Here is a 23,604-nt window from a genome sequence, read left to right on the forward strand (position 1 = left end):
AGTGATGGTTTGGGGTGCCATGTCATCTGCTGGTGTTGTCCACTGTGTTTTCTGAGGTCCAAGGTCAACGCAGCCGTCTACCAGGAAGTTTTAGAGCATTTCATGCTTCCTGCTGCTGACCAACTTTATGGAGATGCAGATTTCATTTTCCAACAGGACTTGGCACCTTTACATAGTGCCAAAGCTACCAGTACCTGGTTTAAGGACCATGGTATCCCTGTTCTTATTTGGCCAGCAAACTCGCCTGACCTTAACCCTATAGAAAATCTATGGGGTATTGTGAAGAGGAAGATGCGATACGCCAGACCCAACAATGCAGAAGAGCTGAAGGCCACTATCAGAGCAACCTGGGCTCTCATAACACCTGAGCAGTGCCACAGACTGATCGACTCCATGCCACGCCGCATTGCTGCAGTAATTCAGGCAAAAGGGGCCCCAACTAAGTACTGAGTGCTGTACATGCTCATCCTTTTCATGTTCATACTTTTCAGTTGGCCAACATTTCTAAAAATCCTTTTTTTTGTATTGGTCTTTAGTAATCTAATTTTCAGAGATACTGAATTTGGGATTTTCATTAGTTGTCAGTTTTAATCATCACAATTAAATGAAATAAACATTTGAAATATATCAGTCTGTGTTTAATGAATGAATATAATATCCAAGTTTCACTTTTTGAATGGAATTACTGAAATAAATCAACTTTTTGATGATATTCTAATTATATGACCAGCACCTGTAAGTACCATTTTGGTGTGGTGTCGTCAACCAGTGCTACTGTGGGCGCGTGGTTTTTAAACTGTATGATTTTTTTTGTGTGACATTTCCTAGTCACAATGTGACGTGATTAGAGTGTAATTCATTACTAATCCCTAATTCATTACATTAGCCTACTACTTTTATTACATTATTGCTTGGTATCAGTAGGGAAATATTATTATACTTACGATTGTGTCTTTTTGTTGTGTAGTACTGTGCAGAGGTTTTTAGGCAGGTGTGGGAAAATGTTGTAAAGTAAGAATACCTTCAAAAATAGACATATTGAGGTTCAACACTTGAATTCATATTTTAAGAGGAAGTGCATCTTTGTCTCTGCCTCAGCTGTCCTACAGAGACCACACACTCTTTTACCTGTTGGCAGCTAGAACGTCTTGTGTTGTCCTTCTGTTTGGCTACACTGTAAACACTGAATCTGGATGTGGTCAGAATCTGCCTCTGCTTTGTCTCTGACAGTGAAGACATAGTGAAGAGTGGGGTACATTTCTATTTCTACTAGGTTATTTCTTACTTCACAATTTTAATTTTACTTCATTCTCCACCTTGTTTTAGTGTTTTCTCAGTACTTGAATCTGCCCCCTTTCACTTCTTTTCCCCATGCTCACGGCTCTGGTGTATTCACATTTGCTTTACCTGGTCCGTAAAATATCCTGTGTCTTTTACATAATACCAATTGCCAAATATACCTGGGCGGCTGTGAACATACCTGGGGCCAGGTGTGGGGCTCAGACCCGGGCTCTCATAATGCATAAAGCAAGAACACCAATTTCTATTTCAGTGTATGACGATGTTTTTTCACACCTAGTTTTTGTTATTTTGTTTTTTTGTTAACACTAATAACCTTACTGTAAACCTGTTATGATGAGAATTTTTTCCAGAGAGAAAAATAATACTTAGATTTGGTCTAAACAACTGTATGATTGCTGAATTGTATCCCCTTTACAGCTTTACACCGCTGTATTATTAGGTTTACTAAAACGTGAAGATTTCCTCTAAACTTCTATACATAACTGTGCCGTAATACATGCCATATCTACTTCAACGTGACGGAGACAACGACTTATCGGCAGCGATTCTTAATGTTGATCAGTGAAATAAGGAGGCTACGGGCTTACCTTTATTTTTATGGTCGCTGGTTGTAAATATTTAGGGGACAAAAGTTAAGGCACACAGTTGTTTGTTTTTTTTAAAGAAATAACGTGCATCTCAAACATTAAACATCCTGTCCACATGTCAGTGTCCTCGGGCAAGACACTGAACCCCAAATTGCTCTCGAAGGTTGGCCAGCACCCTAAGTGGTAGCTCACTGCCAGTGGCGCGCGTGTGTGTGTGTGTGTGTGTGTGTGTGTGTGTGTGTGAATGGATGAATGAGCAGTTAAAACCATTTAAGAAAGTACGGACAACTGCATCCCTTTTCAAACAGCACAGTCTATAAATTCATTTTAGGCTTTGGAATTAGGGTTGGGATTTTAGCATTATATCCCATCTGAATCCAGTATTCAATCTGTTTACTTAATCTGGATCCTTTCAAACCTATTTGTGCTTAGAGTTCAACGTTTACTAAAATAATAAATAACTAAAACTTAAAAGATTCAGTTGAAATGTGTGAATAGGGTGAATGTGATGGTAGTGTAAATAGGACTGAACATTATGATTATTTTTCAACTTGATTTTTTTGTATAAAAAATATTTAGCCTATTACTGAATTGATGTAACAGTTTATCCAAAGTAAACATCAAAAACAAAACTAAATAGAACTGCAAGCAGTTGTAAGCGGAGTCCAAGCCTCCCTGCGCAAGCCACCCCCCGGAGGGTGCGCAAGTCGGCCAGGGCGAGTTGGCCCGTGGAGAACAAATGAGCAGAGTTATAAATGAAAGGGGCTTGCGGTTATGGAGATCTGAAATGAATGTCTATGTGAGTGTTATTTGATTTCCAATTAATAGGGCCGCCTAGAGGCCGATTGACGGCAAATTTCACACAGCCCCTCAGGAGTGCGTTGCAGATAAGGTCCCCAAGTTTGGTGTAGATCGGCCACTGCAAACGTAAGGTCTGACATGACATCCTGTTTTTAGCGTTTGCGCAAAAATTTCTTAGGTTATAATTCCGCCGTTTTTTGGTGGATCAAAATTTCCTCTACAAACATTCTTCATCTTGGTCCAGAGATGGTCCGTTCAAAGTTTTGTGCTGATCGGACTTGCGTGGGAGGAGTTAATTAAAATAGGTTTTTCAGTGTTCACCATTTAGTGAAATGAAAACATCATCTCACAGAGGCGTGTGTTAAACCATCTGAATCGGCAGAATCCCCCAAACACGTAGACATAAGGATGTAGTGATGTAGTGGCGTGTAGTTATGAGGCAAAATGTATTTTGGTTGAAAATCCCATAGAAATGAATGGGATTGTCTGACGGTATTTGAGCTTCCATTATAGCGCCACCTTTTGGCCGAATTGCACCAAAATATTCAGGTGTGATCAGGGCCCCATGGGGAACAGTTGCCCCAAATTTGGTATCAATCGGAGCTGTGGAGATATAAAATGCATGTTAGTCAATGGGATTTTTTTGAATAGCGCCACCTAGGGGCTAACTGTACCAAATTTCGCACAGCCCCTCAGGGGGCATGCCACATAAGGTCCTCAAGTTTTGTGTTGATCGGCCATTCAAAACCTAAGAGATGACCTCACTTCCTGGTTTGGCTTGGTCCAGAGATGGACCATGCCAAGTTTGGTGCCGATCGGACTTGCGATTTCAAAAGAGTTAATTAAAATAGGTTTTTCAGTTTTCACGATGCAGCAAGTCTAGGTGGAAATGGGCGTGACCTATACCAGGAGATTCAACTTGATATGCGACTCTGTATGCGGGAGTTAGAATGATTTGAGATTGCTAAATTTTGGACCTTGCTTGTAGGTAGACGTGAGCAAATTTTTCGCCTGCCGTCATGTCATGGGTCTGAACCATAGACTGTATATAAGAAATGGACGTAGTCATCGTGACGTCACCCGTTGGTTTGTGGACTGCCGTTTTGAAGCCTTGAATTTGGCCGATGGGTTGCCTCCATGTTTAGTTTTTGCAACCTGGAAGTGCCCAGAAGTGACGATACAGCGGAGCTAACAGCCTTGTGCGGAGCTAGCTAGCTTGCTTAGCTTGGTGCATCTGTAACTCATGTTAACTGTCATTTTAACGGAGATGATAACTTTTATAACAGTCTTAAAACTAAATTTACTCACCAGAGAAAGTGAAATGCCAACTCTTAATAATAAGCTTTTTCAACAGCGCTGGTTAAATTTACTCAGTGCCACGGGTACGAGTCGGCTCTAGCCTGATTGACAGGTCGCCATGGTACTTGACTTGTCACTCATAGATAATCCCACCCTGAAACATACTCTGCTTTCTGGTCTATTTTAAAATAAATGGGACCATTATTTACTAAATCAACAGCATTTTGTATTGAAACTAGCGACTGAGACCATAAACTCATTATGAAAGTGTTTACTGAGGTAATTATTCAGCTGAGAAGTAGGGTAATTTTACCATTATTTCTAATGGAGCCGGACTTCTTTTTGCAACCAGAAGAGTCGCCCCCTTGGTGGCCGTTCGATACAAGAAAGCAGGTTTCAGGGTGTCTGTAAGCCTTGCATTCGCAGGTTCCCAGCCAACTCGGGCTTGGACCCCTAATTAACAAATGAATAATGTGCCGGGCTTGTGTGGAGACTAAAAGTAAGCAGGTTTTGTGGTGCTGCTGTCTAGACAGAGTGCTCCAGGATACTTTTGCTTCAGGGGTTCATGCTGCTTCATGTAGTCGTGGACAGCAGTTGTGCTGCAATGAAGCGATTTCCAATTCACAGAGCTTACAGAACACCACATTGAGTGTCGGTCTAAAATACTCCCACACTTTAGAGGGTCGAAGATGCGGTCTTGTATTTGCAGCTTGTCTTGGGGAATCCCTGCTTACACCAGATGCAGCAAAACTTGGACACACACAATGCGAATCAACGTATTTTTGTAATCGATTATGTCAATGAATCCCCCAGCCCTAAGTATAAAGCACTTTGAGTTGACATAAAGACTAGAAAGTTGCTATACAAATACAGGCTGTTTACCATTAAACATTTACCGTGACTTGGACACAATTTTTTTTCAAAAGGTACTTGCTCCAAATACTAAAGCCCTCTTTCAGAATTTAAGTTGATACACTTTATTTATTTATTTATATATATATATATATATATGACTTAATCAGCTGAACTACAAAAACACCTGATGGTGTTACAGAGTGATGGTGCTTTTTCTTCAAACAATCTGGCTGAGTACCAACCTGGTAAAAATAAAAATCTGCTACATGAATGTTTTGTACACTGAGCTTTGTTAATAAGTAGGTCAAACTAGGGATGGCTATCCTTAGGATTTTATAGATACTATGCTTTGACTACTACTCCTTATCAGTTCAGTACTTTATTACAGTAATATTTACAACAACAAAGTCACTACGTAACCTTTATCCCTTGAATATAAAATCTAAATAGAATAACTAGTATTTCTGACATTAAACACTTGAGTGAAGTCCATCTGACTACTAATGCTGATTCACTACCTGGCAGGTAAGGCTGGGGTATTAGCCTAACAAGCACATTATGGTTAAAACATACCAGCGGTGAATGGGAGACCTGGCAAAGCAGTTGGAAATTAGGAAATCTGCAAGTTTATACTTCTTTTAAAAAAAAGATATACTTACGCTATTTGTTTGACACATAAAGGTTTTATCGCACTCAAAGCTACAAGCATGGTTATTAACTCATGTAATACCTTTCACCTAAGTTCACCTAGGTTCATTCTCTCCTCCGTGTGTGTGAGCAGTAGCTTAGCCCTCGTGCAACAGAGAGCAGAGGAGAGACTGCATGTGCCACTATAAATTACACCACAACCATATTTTCTATCCACTAATCTCACTTATCACTTACCAGTTAAAATTAGGAACAAGGTTTCAGGGGGCATTCTTAGGAAATTTGCATATGCAAGACACATCTTGACCTAAGCCACTGTCTGTCCTGGCTCTAAAGGTATCTCTGGAAGAGCTTTGTAAGAAGGCAGTGGAGCAGAGCCTGGCATCAGGCCGGGTCTCCCAGCTGCTGCTGAACAGAGCCACGGTGCTGGCCTCCTCCTACGACACGGCCTGGAAGAAAGTGGACCTGCTGAGGAGGTTGGACGCCAACCTGGAGTCCGTCAAGGCCAGCCTGCAGAGGAGCCAGCTGCACATTGCCATGTTTCAGGTACAGATAGAAGTGTGTGTGCTTCTGATAAGCTATGTAAATATATCCTGTTCAAGATTGGGGTGACAGTCAAAGCAGTCACATGTTTAACTTTACCAACAGTAAAATTGGTGCTTGCTTGTGGCATGAAGAGTTGGTACTAATTGGATTATAAGGTTCATTTTTTTATCTGTTATAATGGAGCCAACATTTATCTGTTTTCCCCTACTCATACCTACCACATCTTTGACTTAAATGGCACAGTAGAACACCCACAAGTTGCTTGAATACCACTTTAAAGATAAGGATTTCTATTTATTAAATTTCACCTGTCAGTGGATCATATTGACACTACAACATGGCATAAAGTGTGAGCTATACTTAGTTGGGTTAGTACCAAAGTCAGCCACTTAATGATAAAAGTTTCAGACTTGAGAATGAATGTTGGCAGTGCTGCCTCCTCCAGGTATAACACTGTGTGTTTTTGTGTCAACTTTTAGTGGCAGCATGAGGATGTTCTGGGCCCCAATAGTCAGCCTCTAAGTGTTAGCATCCCTCCTCGCTCGATCATCCTCAGCAACATGAAGAAGAAACTGTACAAACTGAGTCAAGACGAGGGAGCCATAGTCACCATTCAGGTCGGTATCACAACACATAAACTATCCTGTTGAGAGAGATTATACTGGAGTTTTTGGATAGTTGTTTGGATAGTAATGTCATTTTAATCATGAGCACTTTGTTGTTGTTCTATCAAATGAAGTCATTGGTCAATGTAAGTTAGCACTGACTTTGTTGTGGTAGTCCACTGTGTTAAGAACTACCGTGCATCTTCCTTCGTCCGCCAGTAAGATGGTGATGTTTTGATCCTTGTTCAGTGATGTCACAGATCTGACATCAACAGGACAAAGTCAACTCACTACTAATGGACATTAACACATATGAGACACTGAAGCGGGACCCAACCAGCAGGTACAAGAAAAAGGCCATAGAATGTCTACAACAACTTCAGAAAGAAATCTCCATCACCCGGGAACAGTATTACTGTTTGTATCCTGGAGAAGCCATTCCCCATATGGAATACCCAAGATGCACAAAGAAGGAGCCCCACTCAGGCCGATTATCAGCAGCATCAACTCCGTCACCTACAACATTGCCAAACACATATCTACCATCTTGGCCCCTTTGGTTGGTAATACACCCCTCCACATCCAAAACTCCATTGAATTTGTAAACAAAGTTCGAGGACTGAAACTGGACCCAGATGAAACTATGGTGTCCTATGATGTGACCTCTTTGTTCACCTGCATCCCACCATGGAGGCAGTAGAATCCTTAAGGAAAAGGCAACTACAAGACAACAGAACTAGCCTCAGCCCTGACCAGATCTGTAAATTACTCGACCTCTGTCTAAACACCACCTACTTCCAGTACAATGGAGGATTCTACAGTCGTGGACATGGAAGAAGGGGAGGAAAAAGCCCTCAACTCTTCAGAGGAACAGCACTGAGCCACTGGTACAGATATGTGGACGACACCTGGGTCAAAATTAAAAGCCAGGAAGTGCAAGCCTTCACAGAACACATCAACTCTGTGGACAGTAACATCAAGTTCACACGAGAAGACGTCCACAAGAACTGTTTGGCCTTCCTGGGCTGTGCTGTACACATTGAAGAGGACAGGAGCCTTAGTGTTTAATTCAATTCAATTTTATTTATATAGCGCCAAATCACAACAACAGTTATCTCACAGCGCTTTTCATAAAAGAGCAGGTCTAGACCGTACTCTATGATGATATTTACAGAAGCCCAACAGTTCCCACCAAGAGCAAGCAAAAACTTCCTTTTAAGAGGCAGAAACCTCGAGCAGAACCATGGCTCAGGGTGGGCGGTCATCTGCCTCGACCGGTTGGGGGTGAATGGTAATGAGGTAGCCAGAAATTCGCACCCTTGAGGTGACGCATTGTGATGCATCAAGATATCGAATCAAATTGAATAGTTGAACTTATGATCGTAATTGAATTGTGAGACCAGTGAAGATGCACACCCCTAGTTATAACAACTTCCTGTTTCATGGCAAATCATCGATTTTCGACACCATGCCTCAGACAGGCCCATTGACAAAAGTCACAGATAGCACAACTTTTCATTGTTAATGCATTAAGGTTATTTTTGTTAATTTGAAGTCAATCCAATTAACTCTTTCATTACAGTTTGTTCACTGTAAAAAGCCAAAAATGGCCATTCAATTCAAAATGGCTGACTTCCTGTTGGGTGGAGGACATCACTCCCTGAGGCTTTTTTGTAGGTCTGGACCTGATACATCCACCAAAAAATTTTGTACTATTTGGTACAACTTGACCCGGGGCTGCTTTTTAAGGAGCGCTAGTAAGCCATTTTGCCAGGCTTATGTGATGATGTCATGCGACAACCATATGACATGTAAATTTTCACCACTTTTAAGTTTTGTGCAAAGTTTTTCAGCATGTTTAGGCCAAAATCAAAAATGCAATTAATTCGGGAAAATAATAACGAATTCCTTGCATTTCAAAAGGGTCCTGCCAGGGTTCTGCCATGTTTCATGCTCAAGTTATATTCTGTGTTGTTTGTTTGCTGGTGTCAGGAGAAGCTGGCATCGCTGGAGGCTAGCATCGAGCAGCGTCTGAAGTGGGCTGGTGGAGCCAACCCAGCCCTGGCCCCTGTCCTGCAGGACTTTGAGATGACCATCAGGGAGAGACGCGCCATGGTGGCCAGAGAGAACCAGCGCACCAGCCAGGTAACACCACTGCCTTAATCATTATCCCAGGGTGCATTTGTAAAACTTCAGTGTCTATTGACCACCATGTTAAAATGCCCAACTTTACAGCAGAAAAAAACAAGTTTACACCCTGGTACAAAAGATGGTTTGCTAAAATGGCATGGCCATGGCGTGGCATTGAATTTTGATGTTTCGCCATAAATAAAAAAACTAATATTTCATGGTCTTAGGATACTCGCATCCACATGAAAATTTGCACACACCTCAGGACTGGTGGGAAATCCAATTTTCTGCAGTGATTGGGGTGGGGCGGGTACATGGAGCCCAGTAGCGCATCTTAAAAAAACCCCAATATTTTTGATCTCCCATGAGATTTGGTGGGATTATTGGTTTTGTTACATGGACACATTTAAAGTGGGGCGGCTGTGGCTCAGGAGGTAGAGCGGGTTGTTAATCGGAAGTTCGGCGGTTCAATCCTCGGCTCCTCCAGGCTGCGTGTCGAAGTGTCCTTGGGCAATATACTGAACCCCGATTTGCTCCTGGTGGCTGTTCTGCCAGTGTGTGAATGTTAGTTTCTGTTTGAGCACTTAGGCTCAGTAATTGAATGTGTGTCAATGGTGAATGCAGATGTAGTGTAAAAGCGCTTTGAGTGGTTGTAAAGACTAGAAAGGTGCTATACAAATACGGAGCATTTACACATTTCTGCTTTCTTTTTTTTTATGCAGGAAGTCAGCAATTTTGCACTTCTTAATATTCTCAATATTTAAAACAGGTGTTTGAGGCCTTTAGGATGCTCAAAGAGCCCCAAAACTTTGCAGGCACTTTCGAGCTGCTTTACATGGGTAGGCATGTTCAAAACCTCTCAAGACTTTGAACGCATGACTCATTGTTTTTTATTGTTCGCTACAGTTTGGAGGCGTTGTTATGGAAAACTGGCTATAGCACCCTCTACAAATTTTTTAAAACTTTTACCTAGCTGTACCAAACTTGAGAAACCGATGCATCATCTCTAGACCTAAAAATAAGCCTCTTGGAGCCATACCCTAACAGGAAGTCAGCCATTTTAACAAACTCCTCCTACAGCTTTAACATAATCGACTTCAAATGTGGGTAGCGCCATCTTAAGACCCTTGCGATGTTAAATGGCAAAGCTTTTTTTGATTGATCAAATGGCGTGTCCATGGCGTTGAGTTGATGTTGTGCCATGAAAAAGGGAGTAGCATATAAATGTCCAATATGTCCAGTCATAGTAATAGCGCCACTTCCTTGCATCCGGAAAAGACATGTTTCAAACTTATGCCTAATTCACACTTAGCACCTTAGTGGACAAAAATGTCCATAGTGAGACAGGTATGCTCCATATAGCAGGTTGACCACATCCATCTCAATGTTGTTGTCAAATGCTGTTGCCTTGGTGAGTAAAGGTGTGTTCACACCGAAAGCGAATTTAATATTTGCCTCGCTTCACTCGCACAAGTTTTGTCCAGCTGTACAAGTTTTACAGCTGGACATTTTGAGTGTTCACACACAACGCGTTTTAAGCGAATAAACAGCCCGCGGATACTACAGCTATGTGAACTCAAAGTAAACCCTTTGCTGTGATTTAATTGCAATAAATGGATCAAACCGATGCCAAAATAACTATAATATGATGCCGTTTTGTTAGACACATGAATACATGTTTTTAAAATACTTGTTTTCTGAATGGTGTTGGGATCGATCAGGGCTATGCTATGCTAACCTGTTCACAGTAAAGTACAACGACAGTTGGAATAAAATTAGACACACATTTTCTAAACTTGGCTAAACCCAACCGGAAGTCAGCAACTTTGAATTAAAGAAGTATCTGACATCAACCACAAATTTCCACACTTCATCTGTGTAATATGTTCAGTGTTATCTTCAGAGCCGTATCAGCAGGAGTGCGATGCAAGGGCCCCAGCTGTCGCTACACCCGAGGTACGCATGGGGGTGAGGGCCTGCTCAACGCTGCTTGCAACTTCAATTATTAATCTTATACATCGGTCGCATTTTAGGCGTGCTTAGCATGCATAAAAAGTTATTAGTATAATTTGGCACACACGTCCGAACTGGTGAAAATGGCGATCTTATATGGGTTCGGTGCATAAAAATGGCTCGATAGCGCCCTCTAACAATTTTCAGGAAAAAAAAGCCCCCTCCTTTCTCTTTGGCCTACATGCACCAAACTTGGTAGGCATATGCATCATGCTCAGACTTAAAAATAAGCCTCTTGGACCACTAACCTAAAGTCAGCCATATTGGATTGAATTTGCAACAATTTTCCATTTAACACGCTCCATACTTCTACTCCTCCTAGGGATATTATCAGATCGACTTCAAATGTGGGCTGTGCCATCCCAAGACCCTTGTGATGTTAAATTGCAAAGCTATTGTTTATTCATCAAACGGCATGCCCATGGCGTGGCATTCATTGATTCGCCATGAAAAAGGAAGTACTGTGTAAATGGGCTGAACATGGTCATATCTGCCCCAAACATCACATGTTTGATAAGAGTCCCGCCCTGAAAACATGTACATGCAAATATCCAGTGATAGTGATAGCACCGCCTTCTGGCAACAGGAAGTGACATGTTTTATTCTTTGCGATACTCCTCCTTGCAGGATAGTCCAAATTGGCTCTAGATGATGTAAGGTTGTCAAGCTTGTGAGTTGTCATCAAACAGCATTGTCATGGCAACGCATTATTCGCCATGAAAGAGGAAGCTGTATTTTGAGTGGCTGATGATGCTTGAAATTTCACAAAACTTTGCACACACATTGGATTTTGTTGTTGTCCTTTGAAGAAAGATGATGTAATATCCATCTGCAGTATGTTTTATACAGAATACCGAAAAGACACTTTTTTGCGGAGTTTTCCACCCGTGATCTATTATCACGGCAGCAGGTGCGCCGATTGCCAGCTTGTTAATGACATACCCTATCAAACAACTGAAACTAAAATCTGCACTCTGTGTTCACTATTGATTTACCTGCTCCATGCTTGTGAAATATCCACCATGTCCATGACTTGTAATATAATAGGCTACCAAGTTTTTTAGAGTGGAGTCTAAATGCGAGTGAACACATTCCTTTATAAGATGACCACGAAATACAAGCTAAATAGCAAATGTTACCATCTTATGTAAGGAATCTACTGCTAGCTGATTAAGCTCATGAAAAGTAACATATAATGAAGTGACATCCTCATAAACTACTCTTAACTATAGTTATGTGAAAAGGTTAATTGATTTGCTTCCAATTGTTTGTTTGAGATGTTTTAAGTTAATACGTTAAATGCTAATTCATGGTAACTGTTAATGAAAATCTAGTGTTGCAAATTACTACATTCATAAGCATTTTAAACCTCAATAAGTTATTTTAAGTGTTGTTGTATAGTTTCACCTAAACTTACTTAGTGTATAAATTGGTAACGATACAGCCACTAGCTACAAACCATAAAGCCCCCGGGGGTTTAGCCGTGAACCTACTTGCCCCTGGTGGATGTTCTACCAGTGTATGAATGTGTATGACTGGTGAATGCAGATGTAGTGTAAAAGCGCTTTGAGTGGTCGAAAAAAAGACTAGAAAGGCGCTATACAAATACGGAGCATTTACATCAATACGGAGCATTCATTCAGATAGGAGCCTGGTCTTGTTAGTCCAAAATAGCTGCCCAGAGGCATTGCCAAGATGGCTGTCGAGTGATATGCTGCCAAGAGGGCAATGAACGCCTCTGCCCACTTTCATATCCATAAAAGTAAATTTACAGATAAGAAACCTTGCTTTTTCTCCTCAGTTCAATTCTTCCTCAATTCAACAGTCAAAGAGCAATTAAAACTGTAACAGCTACATTATATTTAAAAAAAAAAATAATAATAATAATTAGACTTATTCCCCCCCAACGCCTAAACCCTTGTACTTACTTACAGCTAGCATCTAATCACAAGGACAAATGCCAATGATGAGTACTAGCCAATCACAACACAGTAGGGCAGAACCTGTCAAAAAAATAACACCTTCAAACCAGCTCTTCAGAAACCTACAGGTGGCGTAACGGACACTACGTCCATTTTATATTCAGTCTATGCTTTTTCCAGGTGACCTTCTTGTGCTCTACCATCCTGAACTTTGAAGGCCTTCGGACACGATCCCCTGAGGCCCTCAACATGGATGCTGCGCTGTTTGAGCTGCTGAAACGCTGTCAACAAACCTGTTCCTATGCTGCCCAGTACAGCAACACAGTGTCTCCACTGGAGCTCCAACTACTGCACAGACTGGTGGGTCGGTCGGTCGGTCGGTCTGTCTGTCTGTCTGTCTGTCGAGAGATGTATATGTGTATATACAGTATCTTTAAAGTGAGTACACCCCTCACATTTTTGGAAATATTTGATTATATCTTTTCATGTGACAACACTGTGAAGAAATGAGACTTTGCAACAGTTTAAAGTAGTGAGTGGACAGCTTGTATAACACTGTAAATTTGCTGTTCCCTCAAAATAACTTGGCCAGTCCATCACCTTTACCCTCAGCTTCTTTAGCAAGGCAGTGGTGTGTGTGTGTGTGTGTGTGTGTGTGTGTGTGCGTGCGTGCGTGCGCGTATGAGTGAGAAAGAGAGAGGGTTGAGTGATAGGATGTGCTGCGTGAACGCGCTACGGCACTCTGCAATCAAATACAATTTTAGATAGGCCTAGTAAAAAAAAGTTGAAAATCAATCTGTGGCGCTCAGCGTTGATATTGTGGCGAGCCGCTGAAAATAAATAAACGTATGGGGAAACACTGGCACTATATTGCCAAAAGGTTTTAGGACACGCCTCCGAATCATAGAATTTAGGTGTTCCAATCACTTCCATGGCCACAGGTATATAAAATATATAAATATATATATAAAAAACAAAACCTGTGCAATAAGCTCATTCATGAAATTTCCTCACTAAATATTCCACAGTCAACTGTTAGTGGTATTATCACAAAGTGGAAGTGATTCGGAACAACAAACTCAGCCACGAAGTGGTCGGCCATATAAAATGACAGAGGAATAGTGTCTAACTATTGACAGGAATGTGTCACGAATATGTGCAGTCTCTTGCACACGCCAAACTAAACTCATTAAAAAAACTGCTCCATAGCACTACTAAATAAAAACTCCACAGGGTACCTTTAAGCTCTTTCTTAATCACTACAGAGTCCAGTGCTGGACTTGCCCATTGGCAGCCCTGATTGGCTGAGCTGCGCCCAAAGGCAGCTGGAAGAGGAACTGAGTGTTGAGCGGAGGGCTCAGGAGGAGCGGGAGCAGCAGCTGGAGTCCTGTGGAGAGACACTGCAGCTCCTGGTCGACTCCGTTAAGACCATTCTGTCCAACCACAACCGCCAACTAGCCGACGTCAAGCACCTGCTGAGAGCCATGGCTAAGGTGCATTCAGCTACTTCACACATGCACACGATTCTTGATGCATGCAAAAAGTTTTTTCTTTGTCATTATGGATGTTGGAATTACTATTAGAAAAAGTGCAAACAAATAAGTTAAATACATTCTAAAGGAAGTCTTAAAGTGTGCAGAAACTGAAGGAGTCAGTCTCAGATAGTTGTGTCATAAAGTACATTATTCAGTTAAGTTCCATCCTGACCCCTAAGTCTGAATCATCTGTGTTCATTTTGTCATACAGGATGAGGAGGCAGCGTTGGCGGATGGTGAAGAGGTGACATATGAGGGCAGTGTGCGTCACTTCCTGTTGGAGTACAAAGCGTGGCAGGATAACATCCAGCTGGTCTTATTCACTGTGGTCCAAGCCAGTGGGCAGCCTCGCAACCAGGAGCAGCTTGAACTGCTGGAGGAGATTCCTGCGATCCTGAGGGAACTGCACTCCCAGAGCCAGAGGTAATCATGTATATGTATATTCTCATACACATTTCATATCCCTGTGTAAATCCTGTATTAACCTTCTGTCTCATCACTACAGTGTGTATAACGGCCTGGTGGGCTTTGCCTCCCCGCTGGTGACAGACAGAGACAGTGAATGTACCAGTCCTGTTTCTACAGCACAGACGAGCTTTGCAGCAGGTACGGATTTACAGGAAACACAGTTTCACTCTTCTTTGCAGTCTCGAAAGGTGGCTATGAAGACAATGCAACTCCCTTCTCTGCTTAGAACTGTATTGTCTTCAAGGATTCCAGTTGTGAGCACTAGGGCTGCACCTAATGATTATTTTTGTAGTCGACTAGTCACGATTATTTTTGTGACCTCGTAACCTTAATTAAACCATTTAACTAATTAAATATCTTTCAAGTGAATTACCGATCTCCAACACACAGCCTAACTAGCTAACATGACCATTAAGTGAACGAGGTTTACTATTGAGAATGCACACTGGTATCAACGCCAGGGGGAAACGAGGGAAGAAGACAAGACAGCGTAGGCTCCTCCTATAATTCACTGATTTACTATTGCACTCGTTTGTTAACACAACTAAAAGAGTGTTCTCTTAGTCAGCATCACCCATGAGACATCAGAACCAAGAATGCAAAAAACTATGGAGAGGCTGCTCCAAGATAACAGCCAGGCTTAATCTCCCAAAACAACAAGCTCACAATCGATCGATTTATTGCTAAGTGGGTTGTAATTTTAAAACTTTTAACTGTTTAACAAAGATTTTTGCTTTGGAACTATATAAAATAAAAGCAAATTAAAAGTAAGTACTATAACCACAACTGTAACGATGTACAGCAGTCCCCTTTCATTATACTTCTGTAGTTTATATTTAATTTAGTGTTTCTAAGTTTTGTTCGATCCGGAGTTACCCCTGTTCAGGAGGTACTGGTCCAGCGGTCTGTCTTAAAGGGTCCGATCCTGCAGGCCCATGGGTATTACTCTCTTAGGTATAACTGAGGACTGTTTAAGCTGGTGTCGAAGAGACTCACCTAGCTTCTTACTGTCTTCTTCCGAACACCTATCCTGCTTACTGAGTAGCCCTAGAGCCAAATACCACCTCACCAGGCCCGTTAACAACAGCTCTCTTCTCATTGATCAGTTCACGTAGTATGGTTGCTAGGATTGCATTTAGTGGCCAGAAAAATAAGCCCCACGGATAACTTAATTTCTATGGTCAGAGCAACCTACAGTATAAGAACATTAAAGATGTTAAACACACTTTACTTAATGAATTACCACCTTATTGAAGAAATAAGTTCAGTGTCTACTACTTGTAGGTTCAGTGTGTAATATTTCTGAGGATCTATCTACAAAAATGCAATATAAGTTCCATAACTATGTTTTCAGTGGTGTATAAAGACCTTACATAATGAACTTATGTTATGTTTTTATTATTATTATGTTTTTATTACCTTAGAATGAGACATTTATATCTACATAACCGCAGGTCACCCCTTCCATGGACCCTACTCCATAGTTCCTGGAACTATTTGGTTTGAAAAGGGCCTTTACTGACTGAGTTCAAGCTGACCACTGCTGCTGTTCCCCAGATGCTTTTTACAGCCACCCTTCAAGTGTACCAGGCATACATATGATGGATGAGATTTCATCTACCTAATGTTGATCAAAGTGTGTTGACCTGTTTTCCTTTACACCATGTCATGCTGTTTGTCTTCAGCTGTTAGATGCAGTGGAGCGAAGACCCAGCCAGACTCTATGTCCCAGAATGCACGCAAGGCTCTGCCACGTAACATGGGAACCCCAACTGATACGCCACCCAGCACTCTAATGATGAACAGCAAAGGCCTTAACCCCAGTCCCAAACGGGCCATACGAGACCCCAAAACAGGACGAGGTACAGTACTTCACTTTATGCAGTGACTGCTTGCTAGTCTGTGTGGTAGGTAATCCTATTATTCACCTGTAAAGTAACAAATATTACAGAGCAATACCATTTTACATGTGTAATAACCTCAGGATATTCCCAAGTATTATTTTCAGCAACATGTAACCTTAAAATAGGCTGCATTTACATTGCAAGCCTTAGTACTCAGATCAAGTTTTTAAGTTTGGGTGTTCACATTACTTTTTAAAATGTGGCCATTATCAGATTCCAGTGTGAAGCGGTTCTGAACTGACCCGCATGCTCAAAATAACAATACCAAAGATGTCACATGAAGCACGCTGTCGTACAGAAGTAAGCATGAAGGCCACTGAAGCAGTACTGAAGCAGTTTCAGTTGTAAGTCAATGTGCCGTGGAAGCTAGCGACTCCGTGAGCACATAACGAGGATGAGAAAGAGAGCCAGTTTCATTATGGCTTTTTGTGGAGCAATTTCTGCTACCTCTGCACAGAGGTGTGTGTGTGGAAGCAAAGTTGGAGCAAGGTGAAAATGTGACATGTATGGCCTCAGAAACAGATTTCAAAATTTTAGGATGTGATGGGCTACTTTTTGTCTGTCAGTGCCTCTCTCCTCCCTCTCTCTGTATTCAGAGTGACTCCCGCCAGCACAAAACTGTGATGAATGTCTATCTAGACCGATGTAAAACGCGCATGAGAGTTTGCATTGGCCCAAATCAGAATTAAACTTCTCTTCTGCCTGCAGTCGAACATAGCCATAAAGTAAATGTGGCACCTGGGTTATAAGACACATTATACAAAGCAAACAAAGGTCATTCAATTCTTTTCAAAACGTTCCACAGTTTCTCAGTGGCTTAGCCCAGACTCCTATACAGCAACGGTAAGGTTAGAGATGGGCTGGAGCAGTCAGGCCACCACAGGCCTCCAGAACAGCTTCAGCACTCGCTGCCAAGTCTGTGGAACTCTATTCTGTATTTATGTGTGCCAGCTATTTAATCAGGTTACCTGATTGAGATCAGAATCTCTTGCAAAAGAGACCTGAAAGGGTGTACTATAAAGCAAAATGAATGGGTTAGCAAGGTATGTTGAGCCTCAAGCCAGAGGTTTCAATGCCAGGAAACTGGCTGGATCGCCTTATGGCTGCACACCTAACCTGCTTCAGATTGGACTGGAAAAGGGTTGTCCTTTCACTAATTACTTTCTCGATGACATTCTCTGAGAGTGATAGATTCTCAGCTGGTGGAATAAAATTAAATCAGTTAAAATAATTTCACTTTGATTTGGAACCTAAAGTGATTTCCACATATCCTTGAATGACATTATAGATTGTGAATTGAAATCCTCTCTGAACCTGCTGCTTGCTGTGTTGCAGCTGTCCAGGAGAGGAACTCGTACGCGGTCAGTGTGTGGAAGAGGGTGAAAGCCAAGCTAGAGGGCAGAGACATCGATCCCAACCGGAGGATGAGCGTCACGGAGCAGGTAACGCTCAAGACATGCTGGCGGATGTGAGACACCAGTCTTCATATGTGAATACAACCATCTCATCAAGTCAGAATCAAAGAGCAATGGTGTTAATGCCGACATTTAGATTTTCACTAGACTCTAATGATGCACTTAAGAATTTAAATATTAACGTATATTACACGTAATTATATTTTTAATCTTTAAAATGTGATCTCTTAATATTTGTTTCTAAGCCTTATTTATATGGAACACCTTCCACCATTTGTCCAATCATCATAAATCTGGGTAGATGTCTAAACACGGTGGACAGAATTGTTGCTCCACATGCTCTGGTGGTGAATATTAACCAAATTCTGAAGTGTAATATTGATGGGCATGCAGGCGTGGTCTGTTTATTATAATCTGCTTTTCAATGTTGGAGTTTAATTTTCTGTGAGCTGGAATTGGCTAGAGACATGAAACCTGTCACCATACCCACGAAAAATATGGTTCCAGTCGGTGAGATGGTGGCACTTAACAGCCCAAAAAAATGACACTTTATGGCCCCTCCACGCCATGACTCATTACACTTCAAACTAAAAAGATAGGCTTCTCCCAGACAAGTTACAACGAAAAAGGTACCATGTGTAAAATATGGCCAGAATTTAATTTTATCAACAGAATGTTACAGTTCTCACTGAAGGTAACTTCTGTTAGACTTTCTTGTTGTCCATCATTTTAAAAGTTTTCCACTCACCCGAAGACTCTTGGCACCACAAGAGACTGTTGCTCTGCAAAATCACTCATTGGAGCTTTAACTTGTGAGTGAAGATTTCAAAGTGTGTGGGGGAGAAAAAATGTTTAGTTTAGACCAGGATTTCTGTTGGCTATAGCATTTTTTTTAATCACCGTCCTTGCTGAGATGAGTAATCACAGCACACCACTAGACAAGATGTTTTGGCCCAGAGGTCAATCAGAGTCCTTTTGAATAAGTATCTGTCTGATCCAATAGGTCTACTTACATTTATTTTTTTAATATTTACTTTACGACAGAATGAGCCCACGTTTAAGATTTTAATATTAAAAACGCACATACCAGATGCTTCAGTCCAGACTCCGGAGCGCGCACACATGGCGTTTATACTAAACTGTATCAGAGTTGCGGTTCCAGGGACTTGGGATCTCAAGAATCTCACAGTTACTGTATCAAACATGACATCAGACAAAAACACGGAGGCTGACGTCATCTTCAGCTGGACTTGTGTGTACTATGTTTGAAGTATAAATGGGGCCTAAATGGTGATTAAATATGTATCTGACACATTAAGATATTAGCTATATGCTGCTCTCTGACACACCTTCTTTGATGAGCTACTTGATCCAAATAGGTTCACTGATTTGAATGAGTGTATTTGGTGGAATGCAACTCCTGAAACTGAAGTGACGCACTCAGCTAGAGAGAAGACCTGTCACTCTGTTGGAGTTGTTGGAAATAAACAGTCAGCTTGTGAGTGTGCAGTGATGTCACAGAGTGGAGATTGTTAACTCACAAAAGATCTTTGGCCAAGCACAGACACCAGCTACACACAAACCTGACAGCCATTTAAAATGTTGGCCAAGCTTAGCGAATCCTCGCATTTGCCAACCCCTGTGTCTTAACTCAGTGTCTCTCACCAGTGTGCCCAAATATTTTTTTTTCACATTCACACACTCATGTATGCAGTGGAATGCTGCCCTGTAGAAGCCGGCTGTGGTAAAGGTGAGCAGCTGAATGAAGTGGCAGTAAGACAGGTTGTAAAACATGTTTCCTGAACTGGTGGCCTGCTATTTCATTGCAGGTGGACTTTGTCATCAAAGAGGCTACCAACATGGACAACCTGGCCCAGCTGTATGAGGGCTGGACTGCCTGGGTGTGAATGCTATGCTGCTTCACGTCTTTGGTCCAGCGAAGGCTTGGAGATCCACCAGAGTCCAGTGGGTCTGGGGTGTCCGAACAGCAGCTCCGGGCCACACTGGGGGGAGGAAATGGGAAGCGGATGCTTAGTCCTTCCTCCCAAACTGGGGCAGCGTCCTCGTAGCACCGCTGCAACCACACTCCCCCAACCATCGGCGATCGGGCTAACACAACGCTTAGTGGGACTGCGGCCCCACCTTCCTTTCTGGGGTTTGACCAGGCAAAGCAGCGCCGAATGGGGGAGGGGGGAGGAGAGTCATGATCTCTTCACCCTCGACTCGGAAATACCTCCCCCCCTCACCTGCATAGCTCACTATCAAGTTGTACCCATAAACATCTCTGCATCCTTTTGAGCCAATCAAACTCCACCTGAGGGCAGAATGAAGCAGGAAGTGAGTTTTTCTCTGAAGCACACAGTTGACTAGCTGTGGGTTGGACTTCACTGGGGCTAAGGCTCAGACGGATGGGGCATTTACATGGCCACACTTGTCTTTACCTAATGTTTTCCTCAATGGTGTTATGATTCTGAAACACAGTTAGGCAGACATAAGGAGAACAAATGTTCAGCAGGATTCTTAAGGCTACATGGACACTGAAATGAAAAGAAATGCAGATGGAAAACAATAATCAAACTGTGCTTTGATAAAGACTCTTAAGTGTTCAAATTTATTTCCCAAGAATAAAAGATTGAGTGCAGTTGTTTTCTCAGGAAGGTTCTTTGTGCTTTCGTGGAAAAAACTAAAATGTCCTGTCATGTGAAATAGTTTTGGATGGCTCATTTGTGAGCTTAGGACAGATGTGTAAAGGGGGAACCTCTGTCTGATTCTTTTCTTCTGTGTGCATCTTTAGTCTGTGTTGTGCTTTGCAACTGTCTTCAGGCCTCCTTTAGATAGAACTGAATGGAGTAGGCTAGATTTCTGCCTTTTTTGACTTGCCTGAGAGAAGCTGTTTGCCTCATTCGTATTCACTCCCCTGCCCTAATGCTTGCATTTTATTAATCTTGAACTTCTAGTTTTACATTTTAAGTGGGGAAAAATTATGTTTTTGGTGATGGTGCAAAATGTTCATTCTTAAAGCTTTTATTGGATTTTGTTGGATGCCAAATAAACATGGAACTCAAAAGAGTTAGGTGTTTTATTTCACAGTGAGAATCTTAATATTGACTTCATGACATAAACTGGATGCACACCAGGGTCCTGTATTACGAAGCAAGTTCAACATACCCAGGATATCTTTTCATTATCTTGCTTCACTGACCCTAACAACCACAATGACCTGCAGAATGTTTTACAATTTAAGCACCTCTTGTCATCAGAAAGAATGTGTAGTCAAGTGGTGGTGAATACAATTTCAATAAGAAAATATTACAAATTGAATCAATATTAATTAATTTATGTATCATTAAAAAATACTATATATTCAAATACATATGCAGTTATTTATGGGGACAGTTTTCAATAAATGAAAGCTACTGCAACAGTAGGATGTTAAAACAGGCTACAAATAGGGGACAAAATTAACTCATTTTTGCAATATTGTGAATTGTCCCCTATCAAATAGGTTATTACTTGAAAGACTCCATATGTTGCTCAACACAAGAAAAAAGTGGGTCTGACAGGGGCTACTTTTACTTGGGCAGCGCACATTCTTGTTTACAAAGCTTGACCAAATGTATGGCTTTCATTTTTACGGATTATCTGACTCCGCCCACACAGCCACGACATCTTCAGCAAGCTTGCGTCTTGCATCTGCATTGAGCTTCTGGGGCAATGAGTGATTTCCCTGTGTGTGAAAACAGCCTGATCTAATGGCGCTGTACATAGCTGGTGGTAAATCTCTACTTCACAAACCTCCCTTCCACCATGCATCACAGTTACACTGTCATTCTGTGGGAAACACTGAATAGGGTTGGTTGATTAGGGGTCCAAACCCGAGTGAACCCACGAATGCTAGATATTGCAGTAATTGTTCTCGTTTTTGTTAGTGGTCCAAGAGTGGGGCTGGAAACCTCACTGGTACTGGGAACCACGAATGCAAGGCAAAATGGCTTACTAGCGCCCCCTACAGAGCAGCCCCCGGGCAAAGTTTCACCAATGTGTGTAAAATTTCTGTGGTACATGTATCATGTCCAGACGTACAAAAGAGCCTCTTGGAGCCATTGCCTAAACCCAATTTACACACTTTTTACTTTAGAACTTTAGATTTAGTCCCATCCAGTTCAAATTTTCGCTGTGCACTCTAAACGGGAGATTAGAAAGGGAGATTAGTTCTCTGCATTTAACCCATCCTATTTAGGAGCAGTGGGCTGCCATCGTACAGCGCCCGGGGAGCGGTTTGGGGTTCAGGGCTTTGCTCAGGGGGCACCTTCGGCATTGGTTTGTGCTGGACTCGATCCTTGAGTAATTTAGTTGACTTTTTGCTGTTTCATCACCATTTATATCTATGCAGTGTCTATGATCAAATTACTACTTACTTACTACTATTTACTAGGGCACAAAATTGTCAGTTGTCATAGATCTAGCCTCTTTATTTTGCTTTTAAAGTGTACCAAGTTAATACACTTTAAAATGCACACATTTTTCTTTCGGGGGGCACGCCCCCGGATCCCCCTAGGGGGTTGATGTCCACCCACCATAGTCTCACAAAATCCTGTGGGAAACACTGGGCTCTTATTGGGTTGATCAGTGTCAGACCCAAGTTATTATAACTTGATATGGCTGGTTATTAGATTATTAAAATTTTATCTTTAATGACAGCACTGTAAAATTTGTGAATTTCTTTGTAAAGCAAGCAGTAAATGGTCATTTTATGATACATTTTGGTTATAATACGTCTTGAAACATACATCTCAAATGGGGATCTGCAGTGAATGGATGGGACAATGCTGTAAAATGTCAGAAAAATGTATATTTATTCAGTGAAAAAGTCATTGACAAAAATGCACTTTAACCTAGACCTTCTGGTTTTTGGACATTAAAACACCATATACTAATAGGGAAAGTGTGCACATAGAATGTGGCTTGTAGTTACTGTTAAATAATGTTTATATGAAGTAAAGCACATGCACTAATAAGAAAAGTCTGTAGATATATCGGAGTTGCTTTTTAATACTGTCAAACTGTATTATTGTTGTTGTGTACATTAACAAGATAAAGTAGATATATTGGAAAGTTTTTAATTACTATAAAACAATGTTTATTGATGGTTAGAAAATGTGCCTTTAATTACATACATTAATGGTAAAAGCGTATAAATTTATTGGAGATGTGTTTGTAATTACTGTCAAATAAGTAAGGTAATAATAAGTAAGGTAAACCCCCTTATTTAAATGGTAAAAATATGTAGATATATTGGAGAGTTGCTTGTAATTAACATTTGACATTTTGAATGTAAATGCTCCGTATTTGTATAGTTTCGCCTTTCTAGTCTTTTCGACCACTCAAAGCGCTTTTACACTACATCTGCATTCACCAGTCATACACATTCATACACTGAGCCTAAGTGCTCAAACAGAAACTAACATTCACACACATTCATACACTGGCGGAACAGCCGCCAGGGGCAATTCGGGGTTCAGTATCGCTCTACCTCCTGAGCCACAGCCGTCCCGACATTGACATTTATTCATT

General features: G+C 41.4%; 1 protein-coding gene across 1 annotated transcript in view; it reads left to right on the plus strand.

Moving 5' to 3' along the window:
• smg1 (SMG1 nonsense mediated mRNA decay associated PI3K related kinase) overlaps window positions 1-21,099 on the plus strand; it is a 179,823-nt gene extending 158,724 nt beyond the window's left edge. Inside the window, exons 55-64 of the mRNA XM_046069927.1 lie at window positions 5,829-6,038; window positions 6,518-6,655; window positions 8,636-8,788; window positions 12,889-13,068; window positions 13,974-14,201; window positions 14,455-14,666; window positions 14,749-14,849; window positions 16,397-16,573; window positions 17,951-18,057; window positions 19,860-21,099. Of these exons, the coding sequence (XP_045925883.1) occupies window positions 5,829-6,038; window positions 6,518-6,655; window positions 8,636-8,788; window positions 12,889-13,068; window positions 13,974-14,201; window positions 14,455-14,666; window positions 14,749-14,849; window positions 16,397-16,573; window positions 17,951-18,057; window positions 19,860-19,937 (1,584 nt within the window). The 3' untranslated portion in view covers window positions 19,938-21,099. The remainder of the gene's footprint in view (window positions 1-5,828; window positions 6,039-6,517; window positions 6,656-8,635; window positions 8,789-12,888; window positions 13,069-13,973; window positions 14,202-14,454; window positions 14,667-14,748; window positions 14,850-16,396; window positions 16,574-17,950; window positions 18,058-19,859) is intronic.
• Window positions 21,100-23,604: the final 2,505 nt, after the last annotated feature.

The sequence above is a fragment of the Micropterus dolomieu genome, linkage group LG02 (genome assembly GCF_021292245.1).
Source record: "Micropterus dolomieu isolate WLL.071019.BEF.003 ecotype Adirondacks linkage group LG02, ASM2129224v1, whole genome shotgun sequence".
Taxonomy (NCBI): domain Eukaryota; kingdom Metazoa; phylum Chordata; class Actinopteri; order Centrarchiformes; family Centrarchidae; genus Micropterus; species Micropterus dolomieu.